The 23,944-nt window shown below is 35.7% G+C and overlaps 1 protein-coding gene across 4 annotated transcripts in view; it reads right to left on the bottom strand.

Moving 5' to 3' along the window:
* Positions 1–23,944, bottom strand: part of FBXO25 (F-box protein 25) — a 77,061-nt gene that overhangs the window by 11,111 nt on the left and 42,006 nt on the right. For all 4 annotated transcript variants that reach the window (XM_037812598.1, XM_037812596.1, XM_037812597.1 and 1 more), the window contains 4 exons: positions 21,976–22,069; positions 21,083–21,267; positions 12,071–12,253; positions 5,517–5,660 (listed from right to left, as the gene is read on the bottom strand). In XM_037812598.1, the coding sequence (XP_037668526.1) occupies positions 5,517–5,660; positions 12,071–12,253; positions 21,083–21,267; positions 21,976–22,069 (606 nt within the window). The remainder of the gene's footprint in view (positions 1–5,516; positions 5,661–12,070; positions 12,254–21,082; positions 21,268–21,975; positions 22,070–23,944) is intronic.

Here is a 23,944-nt window from a genome sequence, read left to right on the forward strand (position 1 = left end):
TCACCACAGCAAGACCTTGGAGGGTATATGGAAGGGTAAGGGAAAAAATGAGAAGAGGTGAAAAGAGGAGCTGGCAGTCTGGGTCTCTGGAGTGTTATGGGGCATCTGGAGGACTGGGAGCAGCTCTGGACTTGCCAGAGTAAAAGATGAACATGTCATAATTCAACTCATTCTCGAAGGGTTGTTATCCCTCGGATTCTATCAGGTGTGGTGACAAAACATTTCCCTGCTCCCCTTTTATTTGCACTCACATTTGTTTAATAAAGTGATATAAAAGGAGTGATGGTGAAGTCCAGATAATTTTAATCATGGTTACAAATCTGAATATAATTTTTTTGAAAAAATATATTATTAAAAAGAACACATTTTCATTATTTGGATTTAAAATTTCAGATTATAATGAAAAACACTCAGCCTGAGTAAGAAACAGAAGAAAATAAAACATGCTTCTTTCTTTCTCATATGGAGGAATCAAAAGATAACGAATCACTCAAATTTTGATCTTAGGTAATATACATTTAAACATGTTTTTAAAAAACCTTTTCTAATGGAAAATTTCAAATGTACAATGAAGAAGAGAGAGACTAGTATAACAAACTTGCATGCACTAATTACCTAGTTTCAACAATAACCAGCATCTACCATTCTTATCTATCCCCACCCTCTTCTGTTGTTTCTCCTCCTCCTTTTTACTGTGAGCTATGGGCTTAACAGAATTATCTATAATGTGTTGTTAATAGCCAAACACCATTACAGTGCACATGCTAAATGCCTAATGCTTGTAGGTTAAAATGGATACATGTAAGGTTGTAGTTAAGAATGTTCAGGAAGTACCGCAGAACTACTAAGCAGGCAGTTGAATGGTATGGACGGAGCAGATAACCTGAGCCACACAAGGTTATATATCCTTGAGCCTAGCAAATACATCATCCTTACTCTATACTCACTGAAAGGGAGACCACTCATGGAAAACCATAATGATGTGGATGTATAAAAGGGAATGTGGGCACTTAATAGACCTTGAGAGCCTGAAACACAATATTAGGAGATGCTGATAGAAGGCATACATGCTCTGGAGGGGACGGATGGTGTCCAGAGCCAGTCTTAATAAAATGTTACAGAATGTAATTCAGGGGTCTTAATGGCACTGACTGCTAAGAAGGGGGAGAAGCCATGAAAATCAGTGCAGGGCAGCTAGAGCCCAAGGTGGGAACCATTAGGAGCAGGTTGCCTTCCTCATGTAACGGGTTGGGGACCAAGGCCAGCACAGAGAGACCTGGACAAGCTCTATGTGGGCCAAGAACAGGAGGTGTTTTGGGCAACCACAAAGCCTTCGGGCATCAAATGAATGCCTAGAGGAGGGTTTATGGTGGAGCTTCCTGCCAGACCTGGGAATGGGGCTAGCCCCAGGACATCTAATCCAAACCAATTTAGAAAGCTGTATTCAATAAATAGCTTCCATTCACCTTCATTTTGTTCTTAATACCTTAATTTTGTATCATTAAGCTGCCTGTGGATTTGACAAGAGGATGTCTTCCCATCTAAGCTTGTTAATATATAGAAGAAGAAACGGAAGCTCAGATGAGTTAAATGATTTGCTGAGTAGTTCTGGCAAATAAGGTCTCCTGGCTTTTTCTCTAGTACTCTGCTATCTCTAGCTCTTTGACTTAGAGGAGTTTTCTGCCTTATCCTTGTTCAAGAGATCTGGGGTTGGCTGGTTAATGATAGTTATATAGAAACAGCTTGCCAGCAAGGCTGAGACCGTCAGATTTTGTATCTGGCAGTTACTCCCTTGTCTTCTGGCTACAATTATTCTGACTACAACTTTGCTTCTGATACCCTCCACAGGACCTAGCGATGTTAACACTACATTATCTAGTGTTGAGTAACTGTATGCTGAGACAGAAAATGACATGCAGAACTCCACAAAATTATTTAGAGACAATGTTTCATATTTTTAAAATGACAAATATTATTTTCCTTCCTTTCACTTTCAAGGCAGTCTGATAAAGGCAGGTGGAAAATTAAAAAACAAACACACACACAAAAAAACTCCAATATAGTTAAGCCAGAACAGATGGAAAACCAGCTTGAGAGCAGATGAAAAGACTGCATGGCAACTGCTTGTCAGAGAACTCCAAATTTATATACTGTGAAAAATGATAAAATATCTGATACAAAACAGAAATGGATGCACAACCATGGTGCCAGCTCCTGATTAAGTCCAAGTGCCCTAGCAATAATTTAGATTCACCAAACCCCCAGATCCTTCCTTTTAAAACAGGTTTAATATTACTTTTAGTTTCCCAATAAAAAGTATTTATTGGGATGTTAAAAGAAAATGAGTAATAATAGTAGGTACTATTTAAGAGCACCAACCATGTATGTGCTTGGATACAGTATAATTTAATCCTCACAACTATTCTACATGGTAAATTAAATTATCAAAATTGAGGCTACAGGATTGTCAATTTGCACATGGCCACAAAATAATAAATGTTAGAGCCATGGGACAGATCCAGGACTGCCTGACTTCAAAATCTGTGCATTTACCACAATGCTAAGTTGCCTCTCAACAAGCTACATTGGGCAAAACATTGGTGGAGCAGACTTTGAAGCAAAGTAAAAAGTATCTGGCTTCTTTAGGCATTAAATTAAGAAATTCCAGAGACTGATTTTTTGTTTTTTAATACTTTCACGCACAGACACAGAAATAACAAAGTTGATAGTAACCAATACCTTTTAGAATGATATAGGCAGAAAAAGCTGCAATGTGATGAAAACTTTACCCAAAATTAACTGAGGCCAATCCTTTAAACCTGACGCTATGGTGAAGTGTGATATCATACAACCCTCCAAGAACAAAATACTAGTTCAGAACTGAAAATGCAAGCAGACTTCTTTTTAGGAAAGACTTGTTCTGACATGCTTGGGTATAGGAGGAAGGTTCAATAAATAAAAGAGTTTGTAGGCAAATTCTCTTGGGAAGGCAAAAATTCTCTCTCAATTTTCTAAAAATCAGAATTTCCTTATTCCAAGATATTTAAACAGCATATTCTTGTACTGCTTAACAATACAGAAACTAAGAAGATAACTTTTTTCAATCCTTGACAGATAGGAGAGTTTCACTATAATTAAACATTGTTCTTAGAAAAATACTGACTACCACATGCAAGACTGAAAAGACTTCTATCCCATGAACACTCATTTTCCCTTTTTTTATAGCCCACATAAAGTATCATTGCTTCTCATATTTCTAGAGTATAAAACAGTCTGCTCAGGAGAAACAAGAAAACACCAGAAGTATTAATTCAAACTAAAAAGTCATAATATCTCATCTACTCTTACGCTATATAGCACTTGAGCACATAACTTGGTGTGTTTTCAGTCAGTATCATACTTTTTAGAGAAGTACAGGGTATCAGTCCTAGAAGGAACCAAAGAGAAGGGTTAGTCTAGACTCCTTCAGGGTCAAGCATCAGAGCCAGGGTGAGAATCCAAGACTCCTAATAAATAGTCTGTCACTTTTTTTTTTTCTATCCACCAGCATCTGCATATGATTTTTGCTTCACACAACTCACCTACCATACTGTTTTCATGTGTCCTGTAACTATGGAGAAGAGAACAAAATAGGGCTCTTTTCTGTAGATTTATAATCACAGTGAGTAACTGATTGATTGATTAATTCATTCATCAGACATTTACTAAGTACCCAGTAGGATGTACCTGGCCAGATGTTTACTAAGTACCTAGTAGTATGTGGCCAGCACCAAAATGAGAATAGATCTGAACATAAAATGCTCCTTGCTCTGGAGGGACAATGGTCTACAAAACCATTATACTACTGGCAAAAAATACACATCATATTTTCCACCTTTTTAATTTCAAGAAAGAGGGTAGTTACACCAAAATATAAAATAACAAATTAGAAATAACAAAACCTCATAAGTTATTCATGCATAGAGACTTCAGTAATTATTCAAGAAGCTGCTTACCTTGACTATAGTAAATAAAGGTTTATTAAAATAAGAAAAACTCAACATCTTTTGATCTCTGTTCAACCATGGGTGGTAACTTAAAAAAAAAGCATGCCACACAATTATTATCAATGTAATTTGAAATGAAAAAAAATTAAAATAGTTGCCTCTTTTTCAACAATCTAGAGCTTGCTAAGATCCATCTTATAACAAACTATAGTTAAATGTAAAGCAAAAGAAATAAAACAGGTTATGATGTTTATCAAACAAATTTCATTTTCTCCTATACCAAAGAAGGTGAGCAGCAGAAACGTTCACATTTAGAGTAACTCCTGAGCCTCAGCTGGGTCTATGGACCTGTCTCGAAGGTGATGCTCCTCCTTGGGGATTAAGGGACTGAGCAGGGTCAGGACAGGGAATCTGCTTGGGATACCCGTCCCTCTTTGGGCAAGGCTTTTCTTGTGTAGCCTCCCTCCCTCTCAACCAGTGAAATCTCACACTATTAAATACATTCAGACTCACGACAAACTACAGAAATGCATTCCACGATGAAACAACATATTTTCTCAACATGTTAAGAAAATAAAATTGCACTGAAGAAGTGGTATACAGAAGTCTCTACCTCTAACTATGGAAAACACATTTTTATCCAAGATACAGTCTGGATAATAAAAAATAGAGCAAATAATAGGAAAACAGGATCAAGGATTCCTCACTTATTCTTTAGATGCTGAAATTGCTGAAGATGATGTTTATAAATTTAAGTTTTTCATTAAAGGATTAGCCTTGCAGATAAGTAATGTAGTATTAAGTTTTTATCAAATAAATGACAAAACTACATGTTTATTTTAAAGTCTGTGACTACAGAATACCAGTGGATCAATTTCTTTATTGACCTCTATGTTATAAAATTTTGGCTTTGATAAAAAGCATCTCTGAGAACTAGTAAAGTGCCCCATGAAGACACTGGTGGGTGATTATCTCTGAAAACAACTAAATGAACGAAGGATCTGATTATTAGAGTTCTAGGCTCAAGGCCAAGTTTAGGGAAAAAGGTAAGGAGAATTCTTTCCTTAGTTTTATAAAAGAGGGAGGGAAAAGTCTTAAATCTCTTTATTCTCAGACTGAGGATTGGCAGGGGCATTCCAGAGTAAAGAACAAATGCCATCAGCCTTCGAAACACAATTCCTGCCTAAGACTAGAAACATTGGAGTGGAAGCCAGAAATCTTTCTCACTCTCATTTGCTCTCTGAGATAAACCTATTATATATTAATGTCTATTACAAGAAGACACAGAATTAACCAAGAGGAAAAAAAAGGTGACAAAACAGAGTTTTGACATTGCTGATACAAACCACAAGTTGTTCTTTTTACCTGTTCCCCTGCCCCAATACCTGGTGAGATGTATCTCATTAACTTACTTAACACAAACAGTATTTCCCATTTTTAAATTTTATCTTTACTGTTAAAATATAAATGATTACTATAATTATTCAAATTTTAAATCTCAAATCCCAAGAGTATATTTGAAATTATTACCTTCCAAAAGAGAATACTGCAGTGCCGACAAAAATGTAAAGTGTCTCCATACTGCTCTTTAGTTGGGTAATATTTCTGAAGTGCAAAATACATCAGCTTCCATTCGATATGACCTTTTTCTGAAAGGATCAAATGTCTACAAAACTAGACATAAGCAAAATTCTGTTCAGAACCAGTAGATGATTTTCAAAGCATAATATTAGGTACAAAGTTAATTTTAAAAGACAGCAGGACATGAAACATTTAATTATTTGAAATTAAACTTACTTGGGTTAAACTGGTAAGGGAATACTAAAATAAATCATAGTATGTCTATACAATGGAATGCCATGTAGCCATTAGAAAGATTTAAATATTCTTTTTTAAAAATAAAGTTTATTTATCAAAAAATACAAAAAACATTTTGAAACAAAAAAAGCAAAGGAATAAAAACAAATATCCTAAAATAACTTCATTACTTCCAATATGCTCCTATCAAACCACAAGAAAATTAACGAACCAGTCATTCCTGAGCATTCCTATATCATTATGATTACCCCCAATATCTTATCTGTTCTTATTAGATTATCATTCCCCTTTCACTAGGTGCTATCACTCGTTTTATACTTTTCACAGAGTTCACATTAGTGGAAACATACAATATCTCTCCTTTTGTAACTGACTTATTTCATTCAACATTATGTCCTCAAGGTTCATCCATGTTGTCATATGCTTCACAACCTCGTTCCTTCTCACTGCTGTATCGTATTCCATTGTATGAATGTACATTTTGTTTACCCACTCTTCTGATGTAGGACATTTAGGTTGTTTCCATCTCTTGGCAACTGTGAACATGCCACTATAAACATCGGTGTGCAAATATCTGTCTGTGTCACTGCTTTCAGGTCCTCTGGTTAAATACCAAGAAGTGAAATTGCTGGATCATAAGGTAACTCAATACCTGGTTTCCTAAGGAACCGTCAAACTGTCTTCCAGAGTGGCTGAACCATTATACAGTCCCACCAGCAGTGAATAAGAGTTCCAATTTCTCCACATCCTCTCCAGCATTTGTAGTTTCCTGTTTGTTTACTGGCAGCCATTCTTACTGGTGTGAGATAATACCTTATTGGTCCTGATTTGCATCTCCTAATAATTAGCAAAGATTAACATTTTTTTCATGTGTTTTTTAGCCATTTGTAATTCCTCTTCAGAGAAATGTCTTTTCATATCTTTTGCCCATTTTGTAATTGTGCTATTTGTACTGCTATTGTTGAGTTTTAAGATTTCTTTAATATATACGATAGCAGTCTCATATCAGATATATGGCTTCCAAATATTTTCTCCCATTGAGTTGGCTGTCTCTTTACCTTTTTGACAAATTCCTTTGAGGTACAGAAGCTTTTAATTCTGAGGAGTTCCCATTTATCTATTTTTTCTTTAGTTCCTTGTGCTTTAGGTTTAAGAAACGACCTCCTAATACTAGGTCTTAAAGATGTTTCCCTACATTATCTTCTAGGAGTTTTATGGTGCAGTCTCTTATATTGAGATCTCTGACCCATGATGAATTAATTTTTGTATGGCGTGTGAGGTAGGGATCCTCTTTAATTCTTTTAGATGTAGATATCCAATTGTCCCAGCCCCATTTGTTGGAGAGGCTGTTATATCCCAATTCAGTGGATTTTGGGGCCTTATCAAAAATCAGTTGACCATAGATATGGGGGTCTATTTCCAAATTCTCAATTCAATTCCGTTGATCAATATGTCTATCTTTGTACCAATACCATGCTGTTTTGACTACTGTGGCTTTACAGTAGGCAATGTAAGTCTTCCCACTTCGTTTTTCTTTTTAGAATATTTTTAGCAATTCAAGGCATCTTTCCCTTCCAAATAAATTTGATGATTAGCTTTTCCAAGTGTGCAAATTAGATTGCTGGAATCTTGATGGGAATTGCATTAGATCTGTAGATCAGTTTGGGCAGAACTGACCATCTTAATTATGTTTCTTCCTATCCATAAACATGGAATATTTCTCCATCTCTTTGGGTTGCCTTCTATTTCTTGTAGTAGAGTTATATAATTTTCTGTTTAGAGGTCTTTTACATCCTTGGTTAAGTTTATTCCTAGGTACTTAATTCAGCCACTTTGCTGAATTTGTTTATTAGCTCAAGCAGGTGTGTTGTTGATTTCTCAGAGTTTTCCAAGTATAAGTTCATATCGTGCAAATAATGGGAATTTTGCTTCCTCCTTTCCAATTTGGATGCTGTTTATTTCTTTTTCTTGCCGTACTGCTCTGGCTAGAACTTCTAGCACAATGTTGAATAACAGTGGTGACAACAGACATCCTTGTCTCATTCCTGATCTTAGAGGGAAAGCTTTCAGCCTCTCACCACTGAGTACTATAGTGGCTGTGGGTTTTTCATATATGCCCTTTATCATATTGAGGAAGTTTCCTTCAATTCCTAACTTTTGAAGTGTTTTTATCATAAATGGATGCTGGATTTTGTCGAATGCTTTTTCAGTATCTCTTGAGATGATCATTTGATTTTTCCCTTCTGATTTGTTAATGTGTTATATTATGTTGACTGATTTTCTTATGTTGAACCACCCTTGCATGACTGGGATGAAACCCACTTGGTCAGGGTATATAATTTTTTAATGTGCCTTTGACTTTGATTTGCAAGTATTTTGTTGAGAATTTTTGCATCTATATTCATTAGAGAAATTGGGCTGTAGTTTTCCTTTCATGTAGCATCTTCATCTGGTTTTAGTATTAGAGTGATGTTGGCTTCATAGAATGAATTAGGTAGTGTTCCATTTTTTTCAAGTTTTTCAAAGAGTTTAAGTAGAAATGGTGTCAGTTCTTTCTGGAAAGTTTGGTAGACTTCCCCTGCGAAGCCATCTGGGCCAGGGGTTTCATTTGTAGTTAGCTTTCTGATAACTGATTGGATCTCTTTACTTGTGATTGGTTTAAATATCCTGATCTGGAAAGACGTCCATGATATATTAAAAAAGGCAAACAACCCAATTTAAAAAATGGGCAAAGGACTCGAATAGACATTTCTCCAAAGATATACAAATGCTAAGCACATGAAAAGATGCTCAACTTCATTAGCCATCAAGGAAATGCAATGAGACACCACTTCATGCCCACTATAGTGGTTATAATTTAAAAGTCACATAATAACAAGTATTGGCAAGAATGTGGAGAAATCAGAACCTTCATATTCTGCTGGTGGGAATGTAAAATGGTGCACCCACTTTGGAAAACAGTCTGGCAGATCCTCACAAATTTAAACACAGAGTTACCATATGGCCCAATAATTCCAAAGAGAAATAAAAACATGTTCACACAAAAACTTGTACATGAATGCTCATACCATCAATATTCACTATAGTCAAAAGGTGAAAATGACCCATATATCTATAAATTGATGAATAGATAAACAAAATGTTGTATATTCAAACAACAGAATATTATTTGGCCATTAAAAGGAAGGAAGTACTGACATCTAGTACCTGGACAAACCTTGAAAACATTATGCTGAGTGAAAGAAGCCAGTCACAGAAGATCACATATTATATGATTTCATAGACATGAAATGTCCAGAATAGGCAAATATAGAGAGACCGAAAGAAGATTAGTAGTTCTTTAGAGCTGGGGTGAGGATGGGGAAGGATGGGAGCATAGGAGGGATGACAGCTAAAGGGCAGGGGATTTCTTATTGAGGTGAGGAAAATATTCTAAAACTGACTGTAGTGATGGTTGCACAACTTTGTGTATACTAAAACCACTGAATTGTATACTTTGGTGAAACATATGGTATGTGAATGTTATCTCAATAAAGCTGTTATATAGAAAGGAAGTTAAAGAATGGAATGATTTAAACTGGAAAAATGAAAGTGTATAGATAGATAAATTTTATGTTTGTGCATGTCTGAAAGCCTGAAATAATATGCACTAAAGTATTAACAGTGGCTGGCTATCCTTGGGAAGTGGTAGGTGTCTTTCACTCTTTTTTAAAAATTTTAACATTGTACTAGTCTTTATGATTTGTTTGTTGTTGCAATGAGCATATTTTACTTTTTATATTTGAAAAAAAATCACTTGGATAATATTACTCATACTTCAATCATGGCTTTTTGAGTACTTTGTTTTTGAAATTATGATACAGTCAATGAAGAAATTGTTGTTTCTAGTAAAATTTAAAGAGGACAGTTTGAAAATAAGGAAAAGTAATTACAGGGCCTAATTATCTTAATTTCCGTATCCTCTAAGCCTGTCTAAAAAAATAATTACTAGAGAGTAAAAACAACTATCTGGGTCTTAGTTTTACTGCTCACTAATTCTATACTACACCAACATGCACTTCCAGCCAAATGGAGAATTTTCTCACGCTGTATATTGTTTTCTCCTAAAACAAAGTGTAATTTTTGTGAACTCAAACCCAACATCCATATAAGATGCTCAAGTCAAGTTTAGTCAATTTTTCCTTCCAACATTATTTTAGATTGATAGTATGTATCAGTTCAACCTTTACACAGCACTCAACATTTCACTCAGAGGATGCTTCTTAACCTATGCCATTTTCATAAAGTTATTTCTAATATGCTTATCTTTTTTCAGGGTCTTATTGTATTACTGAGCACTAAAGAAAAGCTAATTCTTTCTGCTGCTGTGTTTTTATAATTTAGTCAAGAAAATGTGTGCAAACAAGACATACCTATAGGTGCTAACTGCTAATTATAGCCTATTGTATGACATTAAATAGGTGTACAAGAGACATTTAACTTCTTTAATGTGGTACATGTAAGGCAATGCAAGGGTCACAAATGGTTAACAGATATTCTTAAAAATATTTTTATATATTTATATTTATAAAAATAACTGTCAGGTATTCTCATTGGTACTCTGGTAAACAGTTAAGGCCTGATAGTTCCTCGGAATATCCGACTGCCTATGCAGCATTTTTCATTATGATATTGGAAAGGCACCTCAAACTCACCATGTCCAAAACTGTCACTCATCATCTTATCCCCATTCCTGACCTTCCTGTCCTGTGTTCTGCACCAATGTGAAATTCACTGTCATCCACCATGGCATGCAAGACAGAAACCTTTCTGTAACACCTCCCCCTCATCTTCACTCTCATATCCAATCAAGCATCAAATTCTATCAATTTTATCTCCTAAATATATTTCAAATCTGTCCACTTCTGCATTTCTCTGGCCACAACCCTTTCTTTCTTGTGGCAGTCTGTTAGTTTTTCTTGGGATAGTCTCTTAAATGGGTTTCCTTGCGTTCCACTTCAATCTATTCCTAAACAAAAGTAAGACGGCTCTTCTAAAAAAATGCAATTTAGTCAAAATCCTCCAATGGCTTTTCTAAGATATTTGGATAAAGACTAAGATCCTTAATGTATGATCTGGCCCCTGGGTACAGCACTAACTTCATCTTGTGTCACTTTCCTCCTCACCCTCTATGTACGTGCCACAGTGGCTCCTTTCACTTCCTCAAACATGCAAAGCTCCTCTCCAATTCAGGGCAGTTAGACATATTGTTTTCTCTGCCTAGAACCTTCTTATCCCTGCTTCTTGCCTAGATTACCTTAACTGTCTCAAGGAATTTCCCTTACCCCTGCCCTGTCCTTTAAGAGTTGACAATGTTTACCTGTGAAATGCTTAAGTAAGTCCATACTACTATTTTGTTGCATTTATCACAATTTTAATTAACATCTATCTAATGAGATGTCTAATATATGTCTCTGCCCCGGTCCTTCCCCACACAGTGATCTCCTTAAGAGTAGGGATCGTATCTGCCTTGTTCATGACTATATCCCCCTTGCCTTTCCTACTTCCTTACACATAGCAGTTACTAAATATTTGTGCAATAAAGGAATGAGTTCTGCAGTTATCTGGAATCAGTAACAAGAGGATTTAACCTTGAATGATGAATAAGCAAACTACATGGGGGAAAGACTCCTAGCAAGCTGTATGTAAACATATGCTTTGTGCTGGTGCCCACAACTGGCTCTTGAAGGCAACAGGAAATACAGGAAGGTGAAAGAGTTATTCTTGGAAAATGAAGAGTCGAGTGTTACCAACTGATAACAGAAAATGAATGCTCAAAGAGGTTAAATGACTTCTTAAAGGATACAGAGTATGGTAAAAGGCTGAACTGGAAATTGATTCATCAAATTTAGAAGAAAATAAAATCAACCGGAGACTTTGATATACCATTGCTATTATAAGAGGTAACAAAAGACCTCATCTTGCCTTGTTGTGTTGTTTTGGGCTATTTTTAGAATTATGGTTCTTTCGGAATATGAAAAATAAACTTTACAATCTATAAAAGAGAAATTATAACCATTCCAACAAATTCGGAAAATCCAGATTTCTGATTTCTTCTGATTCTGTAAAAATGTACCTGAAAAAAAAATGTACCAGAAGTATAGTGCATGGGAAAACATCCACTATCAATCTTTGCAAGTGAGTATATTTAAGTACTGTGGGATCCTCAGGAAGTATCTACTAAACTCATGAAATCTAGAGGATGACATCTCTGCCATCATACTTACCTGCTTTTCAGCAAAATGGTACTGACAAAGTTTCTTCCACAACTGTCTGTCTTCACTGAGCATATACAACGTTGGAGTCACCTGACCTAAAGTTATGATGTCCCAGCCATCTGAAAATCTGTATAATATATTGTTCAGCATGTGTAAAGGAAGATCACTAAGTGTAAGGCCATTGTTCACTTGCTGAAAAGAAAATATTGAGGGCATTTTATTGAGAAAACAAGAAACAGCTGCATTTATTTACACTGAAATATAATGTCCAAGATAGAATAAATACTTCAAAATATGGTAATACAAAAGAAGCACTATACTTTAAAATATCACATCACTTAGCACTTCACAGTTTATAGAGCTTGTATACATGACTGCATTTCATCCTCATAATAACTTGAGGCAGACAGAGCAGAGGTTTCTATTTTACAAATGAGGAAACTGATACACAAAGCAGATAATGTGATTTGTCCTAAGTCACATAGCCAGAAAAAAAGGAACTAGAAATGAAACCCAGGTCTTCTCGGTACTAATCCGTTTTTCTGATGGCTTCTGTTACTCTATTACTACATGTGCCAGATATATTTTGAACACTAGGAGAAAAATATTAGACTTCTTTATTAAAAAAAAAAAAAAAACCTGAATGGTAGGTTCTAAGACTATAGGATTGTTGAAGGAATCAACCTAATGTTCATGAGGGCAACAAAGACAGACATTTTAAGTGGTCATCCAATACAGTGGAAAGCCTTCTAGCGTATGAGGTAGGAGACACAGGCTCTAGTTTTACACCTCAGTCACTGTCTGGGTGGCCCTGGGCAGTGCCAGCATTAACTAGCCACAGTTTTTTCAACTCAATGACTAGGGGAAGTAAACTAAATTGTGTTTAAGGTCCTTTCTAGCTTTAAATCTCTACGATTTAAAATTTATAAACCATATCCCTCGCATAAGCCTGAGAATAAATAGTGAGTTTATTTCTCAGAAAGGCTAATAAAAATGAAGACCCTTATTTATATACATTCTTGAGCAAAATTAAAAACTGACTGCTGTAAAATGGAAGAGAAAGCAGGTATAACTGTATTTTGGTCCTGAGATGGGCACCAGTCCCTTATTTGGAGACTAAATTAGTTAACTCTGCTCTCAAGTCTGAGCTAGGGCAGTCCTGGATCTAGTCTGGGTACAAACCCATCTTAGCTTTTTCAGTCCTCATTAAGTGGTCTCCAAACACATGCCTTAATTCTCAGTAGAACCTCTTACTAACAGACTGGAGTGTTTAAATGATTCAGCAGGAGGGCAGAGGGTAGGTTTTTGATGAGATTGCTCAACCCCAGCTTAGGGTCTAACCATACAGCACTTCGACATCCCTTTTATTCTGAGGTAATTCTTGGTACCTGTGTACACATCTGCATGCTTCTGATATGTATTTGATGATTTTTTGGTATAAGGTGGCTAGGGCTGTCCTTTTGATTTTTTGTCCTCGTCTATAACCCTGGTGCCACTAGATACAATGGACATCTATGATATATTTCTGTCTAGAATGAATTCCTTGAGTTTGGTCCTAGAGACTGTCTGATGTCTATGGGGGCAAACCTGGAACAAGTGGGGTGCACTGAGAGGTGACTGAATAGGGAAGTACCATGTGCCTTGCCATGTACCTGTTTTCTTCCTACTGCTTTCCTATTACAGGATGGAAATACTTTATTAGTATAAGAAAATGTAAACCTCTGGAGGACACTTACGTGCTTTCAATTCAGGCAACAGAAAGGACAGACTAATACTGATGGCTAATTTTGAATTACATTTCTATGTGTATTAAGCATGCTGTTAGATCCCCAGTAGGGCCTCAAAATTTGATGACTATTTATAAAAGAATCTAACAATTTGAACGTAATTGTGTAGTTTCTGTAAAATATATCAGTGCTTCCATGGCCCTTTAATCTCTATAATAGAAAGTCCCTTCACTGTTCATTTCATTACACTTGTTTATCTCTGTCTCCACAACTAGACTGCCAATCACTCTTAGGGCAGCAATTAGGTCTTCATGTGGGCTACTCTGCTGCACAAATCCAAGAGGCATCACATCCTCAGAATGTCGCACAGTGCCTGCAGGCACTCAGCAAATAGTCTGAATGAACAGATGAATGTACGGTCACTACTGACTAGTCTAAGCGTGGTTTATTCAAGATTTATCCAGTAATTTCATCTTCATTGTCTAGCATATGGCAGAGAATCCATATAAAAGATAATATGCATATAAATTTACCTCCATCTAATAGTTATAACATGACTGCAAGAATTAAATATTATTATTATGACAGGTGCTTCATTTCTCTTCATATTGAGAGAAATTTCTATACCAGACAGGAGTTTATAAAATTCTGCTGCTAAAATCAGAAAGCTTAAGGTGGTAAGAAGCAGTAGAAAAATCCTTGCCTTTTGTAGGAATTACAGATTTTGGTATGACAAATTGGCATCTGACTTTTCTGATCAAGTCCAGATTTTCAGTTCTGTTATGACTATAAATAAGAGAATATAGCAGAAATGTCAATATTTTAAATCTAAACTATATTTTGCCATTCAGACGTGAAGTGGCACAAAAATCTTTTGCCAGACAATATGTAAGATATCACACTACATTTTTAGCTCAGCCTATGCCACTGATTAGCTAAATGATTTTCACTGTCATGATATCTCTTGATAAGTAACTGACTGAAATGTAATAAGGGACAACTTTTTGTTTGCTGTTATCTTGATTTTGGACTTCTAGCCTCCAAACTATGAGCCAATAAATTCTTGTTCAACCCACTGTGTGGTATTCGTCATAGTAGACCTGGAAAACTAAGATAGCAATGTATTATAATTGTTCCTTTTTACAAATAAGAAAACAGAGATACAGGTAAATTAAGTGACTTGCCCAAGGTCACTCAGCTAAGAGAGTGATGGATCTAGTATTCCAAGTCAAGCTGTCTTGACCCTGAGTCTGCGTAAACTACTCTGCCATGCTACTTCTTTATTTAAGACAGAAAATTTGAACTTGTCTTTGATTTTTCTTTCCCCTTATGCCCACTTTAATTTTTTTCTAAAACATCTAAATTCATCCTGCCCTTTTCTCCCTGTTACTTCCTCAGGATAGTTCAAGTACAATGGTTTGCTTCCCTCCAATCAGGCTAGTCCTCTCCCAATCTATGTTCCATATGGGCACCTAAGGTATCATTCTAAAACCCAGATGTCTCATGTGACCCTTCTGCTTAAAATAGCAAAGGCTCTTCTAATGCTCACAAGCTGAAGTCTAAACTCTGAGGCACATGAGATGCCCTGCAATCTGGCCTTAAGATCTCTCTCTTTCCTCATCTTTTGTACCTTCTTACAAGCAGTCTAATCATTAGGTACCCCAAACTCTGTGATATTTCTTAAATGCAAAACAGTTTCCCATGCCTCTGGCCATGCAGTTTTCTTTGCCTGAAAGGCCTGTATACACTCTAGTTTTGTAGTGATGGCATGCTGGAACCAGCCTGTGCTGGCTCACAAGAGTCAATTTTGAAATTTTCAGGAATTTTGTGAGTCAGTGACTTGGTGGTAGCTTGAAATCATCCATGGTGGGAAACTCAAATGCTACAAATCAGGCTTTTGTGTTTGCACACAGAGCCAGTTGTAAAACACAACAGTACACCATCACCTGGATAAATTTTACTCATTCTTGAAGCTCCACCTAATATTTTATGTCCTTTGTGAAACAATGTAACTCTTCAACAGCACTGTGTACATATCTTTATTATAATATCCAAATCCCAATCCTGAATTATCATATTCACTCCATGTATATTTCCCTTGGGTACTGTAAGCTCCTGTATGGTAAAGGCCACATGTATTAATCTATGTATCCCCTTTTGGACCTGACATATGAAATTTAACTAATAAATATTTACTTAGGAAGGTAACAAATGAGTAAATATTTGCATTGTCTACCCCAATTGGGTCACAGAGAAGATAAAGGGAGATAAAAATATGAGAGCACTTCAACTTTATCAGCATTACTATACCTTCAAATGTAACTTGAAAAGCAAAGTATGTTTGTTTAAAAGAGTAGAAAGGGAAAAGAGGTCTATGATTTCTTTTTCATACATACACAGACTACTTATATTTACAAAACAAAGTCTTAAGAGAAATAACAAGTCTAAATAATTCAGGGGGTGAGTTTTTAATATGTACTATGGTATGTAACTTTTATTTTCAAATTCATGTATCACTTCTAACATTTGGAGAAACTGGGGGGTGTTAATCAATCCTATCAACCAGTCAACCAGTAATACTAGGTTTCCATTTTTCAGTGAAGCACAACACTTGTTTTGGAGGATTAAAAACTTATCTTTTAGCTTCTCATTTACCTTTTTATAAGAATAATTCATAAAAATGAAGCTTCTCACGAGCATGGGACTTGCCCTTATGAAGCTCATTACCACAAAGGAGAGTCTAAAGGTGTATGTAATGGTGCCTAAGAGTCTCCCCCTGAGTACCTCTTTGTTGCTCAGATGTGGCCCTCTCTCTCTCTAACTGTGCCATCTTGACAGGTGAACTCGCTGCCCTCCCCCCTACGTGGGACCCGACTCCCAGGGGTGTAAATCTCCCTGGCAACGCAGAGTATGACTCCCGGGGATGAATGTGGACCCGGCATCATGGGACTGAGAGTATCTTCTTGACCAAAAGGGGGATGCAAAATGAGATCAAATAGTTTCAGTGACTGAGAGATTCCAAATGGAGTCGAGAGGTCACTCTGGTGGACATTCTTATGCACTATATAGATAACACCTCTTAGGCTTTAATGTATTAGAATAGCTAGAAGTAAATACCTGAAACTACCAAACTCCAACCCAGCAGTCTGGACTCCTGAAGACAATTATATAATAATGTAGATTACAAGGGGTGACAGTGTGATTGTGAAGACCTTGTGGATCACACCCCCTTTATCTACTGTATGGATGAGTAGAAAAATGGGGATAAAAACTAAAGAACAAATGGGGTGGGATGGGGGGATGATTTGGGTGTTCTTTTTTCACCTTTATTTTTGTTCTGGTTCTTTCTGATGTAAGGAAAATGTTCAGAGATAGATTGTGGTGATGAATGCATAACTATGTTATCATACTGTGGACAGTGGATTGTATATCATGGATGATTGTATGGTGTGTGAATGTATTTCAATAAAACTGAATTTAATAAAAAAAAAAAAGAAGCTTCTCAATTAGAGAAGTTCCTTATAAATACACATACAAAATTTTTATCGGTAATAACCCAGGTGGGGACGTCCAACATTTCTGCATTTCCCGCCCCCCTCCCCCAGCTCCTGAGGGAGCCCTGCATATATATTATTATCGTCTGCCGAAATTACTTTGGGATGTATTGCTATTTCACACTAACCTGTACAAACCTACCAGATCTCACTTCCTATTCAAAGTTCCATGTATTTATGGTATTTGAATAAACTGTACAAATTAAATTATTTAGTGTACTACAGAAAATATAGATCCTGCACCAAATAAACATCTCTTCCCTTGGTCTCAATAAAAAAAGTGCAAAATTATTTGACTTTATTTTTAATTTTCTTTTTTGCCCATCTTCCTATCGGTGGTTAATACCCTATATACTTCTGACTGGATTTGAGGTAGTTCTATGGTATTTTTCACTTTAGAGACTGTGTGAGTAGCACACCAACAACTTGCAAATTCAGGTACTGCCAGACTTAAAGGTGTGATAATGGACAGTTAGCAAAAGAAAGTAGCCAAGACATTCTCTCATGTCAATGAATATAAGGTATGTATAACATCTATGAAAAGTTTAAAGGTATTTTAAACCCAGTAGTCTGATGGCACAAAGTAAATCTTAATTATATTTCTAACAAACCACTGAGAAACCAAAAGGAAAACTCCTAAATATTTTTTCAGAAGAAATTTTTTTAAAAGAAAAACTGGTATCTTGGTAATGAGAGACACTATTTCTGTACACTGTAGCAAAACATTATTTATTGTTTCATATGGTAATGATATCAGGGTAGTGTAGAGCTTTTTAATGAGTAGTGATAGGTTTTATTCCCTAATCGTGTGCATACAAGTAAATGAAGTCCCCATAGGTATGAATAACAGTAAATCTCATTAAACTGTCAGAGCTGATAAAATTTTGGAGTATGACTATGAGAAGGATTTCTATGTTCTTAGAAATTCTTCACACTAAAATATATTAAGTTTCTACTTACTTGTGGGAGTATGAGAATTGAGACTTAAGGGTTAGCAAGGTATTTTTTATTAGAAGAATTTAGAAGAGAAATAAGAATGTTGGTTCATTGGAGAAAACTGGCAACTATATTCTATGAGATTGAGTTGAATTTCATTGCAGAAAATGCTCTTATACTTCTGACTGTCAGTGATCTATGGAAGCTCTTGGCTATTACTATCCTACCCTGTGACTGCTGGTGTCACCTTAAAATTGGCTATGAATAAACATAAGGCAGCAATTCACCATTAGGCAGCAATTTATAGACCAAGACTTATAATATTAAGCAGCCTTGGACTAATTTATTATAGGAATTAGCTCATAAGACCATGGCGATTGGCAAGTCTGACTTATGTAGGGCAGGCTGCAAGTTGGGAACTCTGATGAAGGTTTCAATGAATTCTCCAGAAGAATCTGGCTGACTGAAATAAAGATAGAAATTCTTTCTGACTATCGAAATCATCAGTTCTCCCTTTAAGGCCTTCAACTGATTGGGTGATACTTCTCTCATTGCTGAAGGCAATCTCCTTTGTTGATCAGTCATAGATGCAATCAACTGACTAATGATTTAAATCCATGAAATATCCCTCACAGTAATAATCAGGCCAGTACTTGCTCGACCAAACACTGGACACCATAACCTGGCCACACTGACACAAGAAGTTAATCATTATATCTAGTACCTACAAAATGCAGCTGAATGATTTGACACTGTAAAGAGCTCTTCCAATTGGTTTCATATAATACTTACAGAAAAGTAAAAGTCCTCTGACCAACTCATACAAGTGAATAATACAAAACAAGACTAGAAGCAGGGAACTGGGTTCAGAAATGTCAGACTCATCAAAAAGAAACTTGAAACATGTGACAGCCAAATGTGCTTCCACCCATTTCCTCCCCTACTATATCAACCAGGGAGAACAGAAGATGAGCATTCAGAGAGTGTAATAAGAAGAACTTAAAGCAACCATAAGCCATGCAAGTAACAGAAGAAATTATTTGAAGGTCTCAGATGATAAGATTTGAGTAGACATGAAAAAAACAGTACTTTGGTGGTGCAATTAATATTTTCTATACCTCAGGTAAAGCATCAACATTATTTTCATTTTTGTACCATATTTTTCTTACTTGGTCAAAATGATAGTACAGTGACACCAGTCATTTCTAGCTGGCAGCAGAAAGGTAATGCTACATAAGTGTGCTCTGTCAGAGTCTAGTTATGTACCCTAGGCTAAAAACAGCAGACATTCTTCCTAGCCATTTTCTTCTAATTATAGTGGTAGTCACTTTGAACATGGCTAGAATTCAGGCCACTTGGGATAAATCCCTCTGTCTGCTTTTCTTCCAAGTTAGTGTAAATGAAAGTGACAATCCAAAAAGAAGCTTTCTGGTCTATTACACATATGCCTCTTTCTTGCTCTGCCACAGTATACCTAGGCAAAGATGAAAGATTTGACTTTTTTGTCTTTCTCTTCCCTTTGTGATATATGCTAGTCCCTATCCTTGGAGTTTTTTTGCTATCCCCACTGGTCTAAGGTTGTCATTAATCTCTATTTCCCTCTAAATAATGCAGAGTATCTAAGCCCTGCCTGAAACTTCCCAGACAGACCAGAAAGGCTGCTTCCTGGTTTTTCCCAAACATTCCCTTTCTCAGAGATGCTGACTACTAAAACTCCACTGCTGACAATTTCATACCTCACTCTCTCCCTAGAGGCCCATTAGCTGAGATATTATCAGTACTACAGATTAGGTACATCATATCCATGAGTCTATAACAAACTATGTTGCATGCTTTAAATAACTTACAAATGAACTTTCATAATACAACACACTTATACATGGGGAATGAGGTAAGACAGGTTGGAGTCAGTTTACAGAGAGCTCGGAATTATTTGTAGTCTCACTTGGAAGGTAACTGAACAACCCAATGTTTCTATCAAATCTGTCAGCTCTTAGTGACACTGAATGTTAGAATATTAGTGATAATTTCCTCCTAGTAATTAGGGAATCACTACATTCTGTGTAAACCCACAGGATCAGTTTTGAAAAAAAACTGCCTTTACATGGAACCTAGGATGTCAGTGATAAAAGGTAATTCTAACCTTATCAGAAATAAAATTTGGAGGAAATTTTACACTTTTAGCTCACCAAGATATTTATACAGTTTATTCTTTCTCCTAGATAATACCAGAGATAGATACAACACAATGTAAAACACTAACTTTGGTTAAAGTTCTTAACATTTTTCTTATCAAACTAGTTGCCAGAATAAATAAAACACAGCACAAACAACTGACATGAATGGTACCTTCTTTTTCCCATGTTCACTATTGCCAAAGAACTATAACACACACACAGAAAAGACAGCAAGCAAGGGGGAAAAAAACAAAAACAAAAAACTAACCCTGAAGTAGCAACAAGCGGATCATGGAGAATTACTAGCAATAGAATTTAGCCTTAATTTATTGGAAGTTATTTTAGCAGCCTGAAACACTAAATTTCCTCCAAAGGTAAATTAATTTACCACCTAATCACCATAGGATCAGCTCTGCTTAATGATTACCAGCCCCACTGTTCCAATAACAACTATAAGCCATTGAAGGTTCTTTTGGTACCAATTCATCTTAAAATAATTTAATTAATACTTGCAAGGATAAAAAATTCTTTCAAAAACCTGTAATGTCTTTCACATATGCTTAGAAATAATGACTTTTTTGTAATATAAAAACAGAATATAATAATTTTAGGTCAAGAAATTTATACCTTAGTCATCTGAAGATTCTGTAGCTGTTGTTGCCAGGTGAGGATAGTTTCTAATCTGCAAATCCAAATATTGATATTTCCTACCAATACAGACTTTCCTACTCCTCTAATAAGAATACAAAGTGTAGAGCTTAGGTCTTGGAGAAGATCTTTGATTAGGCGAGGATTTTGGTGGTCATCGAGAACTGGAATAAACAAAAACAAAACTATGGATTGATTGTTGGAATTAACCCACTTTTAAAAATTATTCTAATTACCATTTTTGAGGTATCCGAGGGTGAAGAGATTTTTAAAAACTTTACTTTGCCTGATAGTATATTTTCAGTTAGGTCTATAATTTTGCCTTTAAAATTCCTAATCTATTCTTACTTTTATATTTATCATAAAGAATATTAAAAAGGGCTTATACATATAGTCATAAGTTTTTATATAAGCATCAACTCTTGGTATGAAATTTAAAGTTCCATTTATTAAAAGCCACTAATTAATCAAGGTACATGTCATTAAATTAAAAAGAAATTATTGGCTTGTTTGATGCCTGAGTTAAGCCACAACTTCACTACTTATCAGAACATTATACCTCTAAAATGAACAGTAGTTGTTTAGCTATGAAAAGGTAGAATATATTTTTAAAACTCAGGAATTAAATTATCTGTCTTAATATATCCCCTTTGCATGAAAAGCAACTTAAAGATAAGTAAAAAATAGTACCATAGAACATGAAGAACTGGAGAGACTAACCTGTATTCCTGTCTAACACTAGCCCATTAATTGATATTGCTTTTGATAACATATCTACTTGGGGGGCATAGAGGAGAAAAGAAAAATCCCATCTTCTTGCACCAAATTTCTTAGTAAGCTTTAGATTGTTAACATATCAGCGATCATCTTACCCTTTTGAACGATTTTATCCAAAATGTTGAAGTAGTTCTTTTGTGCCACACCACTCAATGAAGTTAATTGGGATTTTGCAATTAGCTGCAATAGCTTAAAAGAAAAAGGAAAAAAACTAAGAAAGTTGTAAAATCTACTTAACAAGGAAATATAAACATAGTGATACATAACAAATATAGTATGAAGATTTGCTAGCATGAGGCATTCAAAATTAAGTCACCACACCAGTCCTAGTTTGGTCATAGGAAACAGTCACCAACTACTTATGTTAAGCTAAAGAGGATGTAATACAAGTGTTGAGGGAACAGATGCTTCTACCTCCCAGTCTTGCAAAAGGGCATCTAGTTAGTGGAAGCTAATTTACAGCCAGAACTCTCGCTGGAAAGGGAGTCTGCGAAATATTACTTTTTGGTTTTCCTACTTCTACAGAAGAAGGACATGCTAGAATGAAAGATGCGTGCCAATCCATCTTGGTCGGTAACAAATATTTTTAAAAGACTACACACTCAGGTTCAATGTTGTTTGCTGACCAATCAGAAAATCAAAAGGCCCTTCCCTCTGAAATTAAAAAGGAAAAACAAAAGAAAACACAAAAGTCCTTTTTAAATACACTTCAGGCAAAAAATATCTTAAGAAATTGTAGAACACCCAGAAAACAACAATAATACAACACTATAACAGAATCAGTGAGACAATCTTTTTTGTGAGAATGATAAAATCTTCCAATAGAGTGCTTCTAGTTCTGCTTGCATCTCTTGGAATGGTATGTTATTTGGTATAGATATTCATTCCTGTTATACCCTTTCACTCTGAAGTGCATCTTTTGGCATTATAAAGTACTCTTCTTTCCCTTAATGATTTTTGCCCCACTTTATTTTTGTTTATATTTGCCTAGTATACCTTTTCCATTCTTTTATTTTCAGCTTTTCTGAATCGCTGCATTTTAGGTGTGCTTCTTATATACAGCTTGGAGTTGGGTTATGCTTTTTTTGATCAAGCCTGAAAATCTTTTACTTTAAACAGTCTTTACATTTATTGATTCAACATGTTTGGTCTTAATTCTGTCACTTCATGACATGTTTTTGTCTTTATGGTTTTTTGTAAGTCTTTGAGCATGCGTTCTCTTTGTCTCTGTCTCTCTCTGGTTCTTTTCAAATTTAGGAAAGTTTGAACTATTTTTACTGTTTTGCTCCAGAGGTTACTTTTGTAATTATAAGTCTGTATATAAGCCTCCTATATCCTTAAGACAATACATTTTAGTCATCTTAATTTCCTACTCTGGGTAGTGATAAAATGGACATTCAGCTTATTCTTCCTTTTTTCCTTTCCTCTAGGCTCATCTCAAATTTTGTGAATAACATTATCTTAGTACTTCCCTTGCAGTTACAAGTGAATCACCACCTATCTTTTCTCTCCCTACCTTCTTCTGCTCCCACGTTTTCTTAGTTTTACATTTCTTCCTTGTCAAGGCATTTATATTCTGCTCTGTCACCCTAAGCCACTCGTTTTCTCTAGTCTTAGTTCTACAGTTTAATACATTGGGTAATCACTGACAGTCCTATTGTCATAGTTTCTCCAGACATCTCTTTTTTTAAAAATTTAAGTTTTATTGAGCTATATTTACACACCATACAATCTTCCATGGTGTACAATCAACTGTTCACAGTATGATCATATAGATATACATTCATCACCACAATCTATTTCTGAACATTTTCCTTACATCAGAAAGAATCAGACTAAGAATAAAAAATAAAAGTAAAAAAGAACACCCAAATCATCCCACCCCCATCCCACCCTATTTTTCATTTAGTTTTTGTCCCCATTTTTCTACTCATCCATCCAAACACTAGATAAAGGGAGTGTGATCCACAAGGTTTTCACAATCACACTGTCACCCCTTGTAAGCTACATTGCTATACAATCGTCTTCCAGAGTCAAGACTACTGGGTTGGAGTTTGATAGTTT

This window comes from Choloepus didactylus, chromosome 20 (assembly GCF_015220235.1).
Source record: "Choloepus didactylus isolate mChoDid1 chromosome 20, mChoDid1.pri, whole genome shotgun sequence".
Taxonomy (NCBI): Eukaryota; Metazoa; Chordata; class Mammalia; order Pilosa; family Megalonychidae; genus Choloepus; species Choloepus didactylus.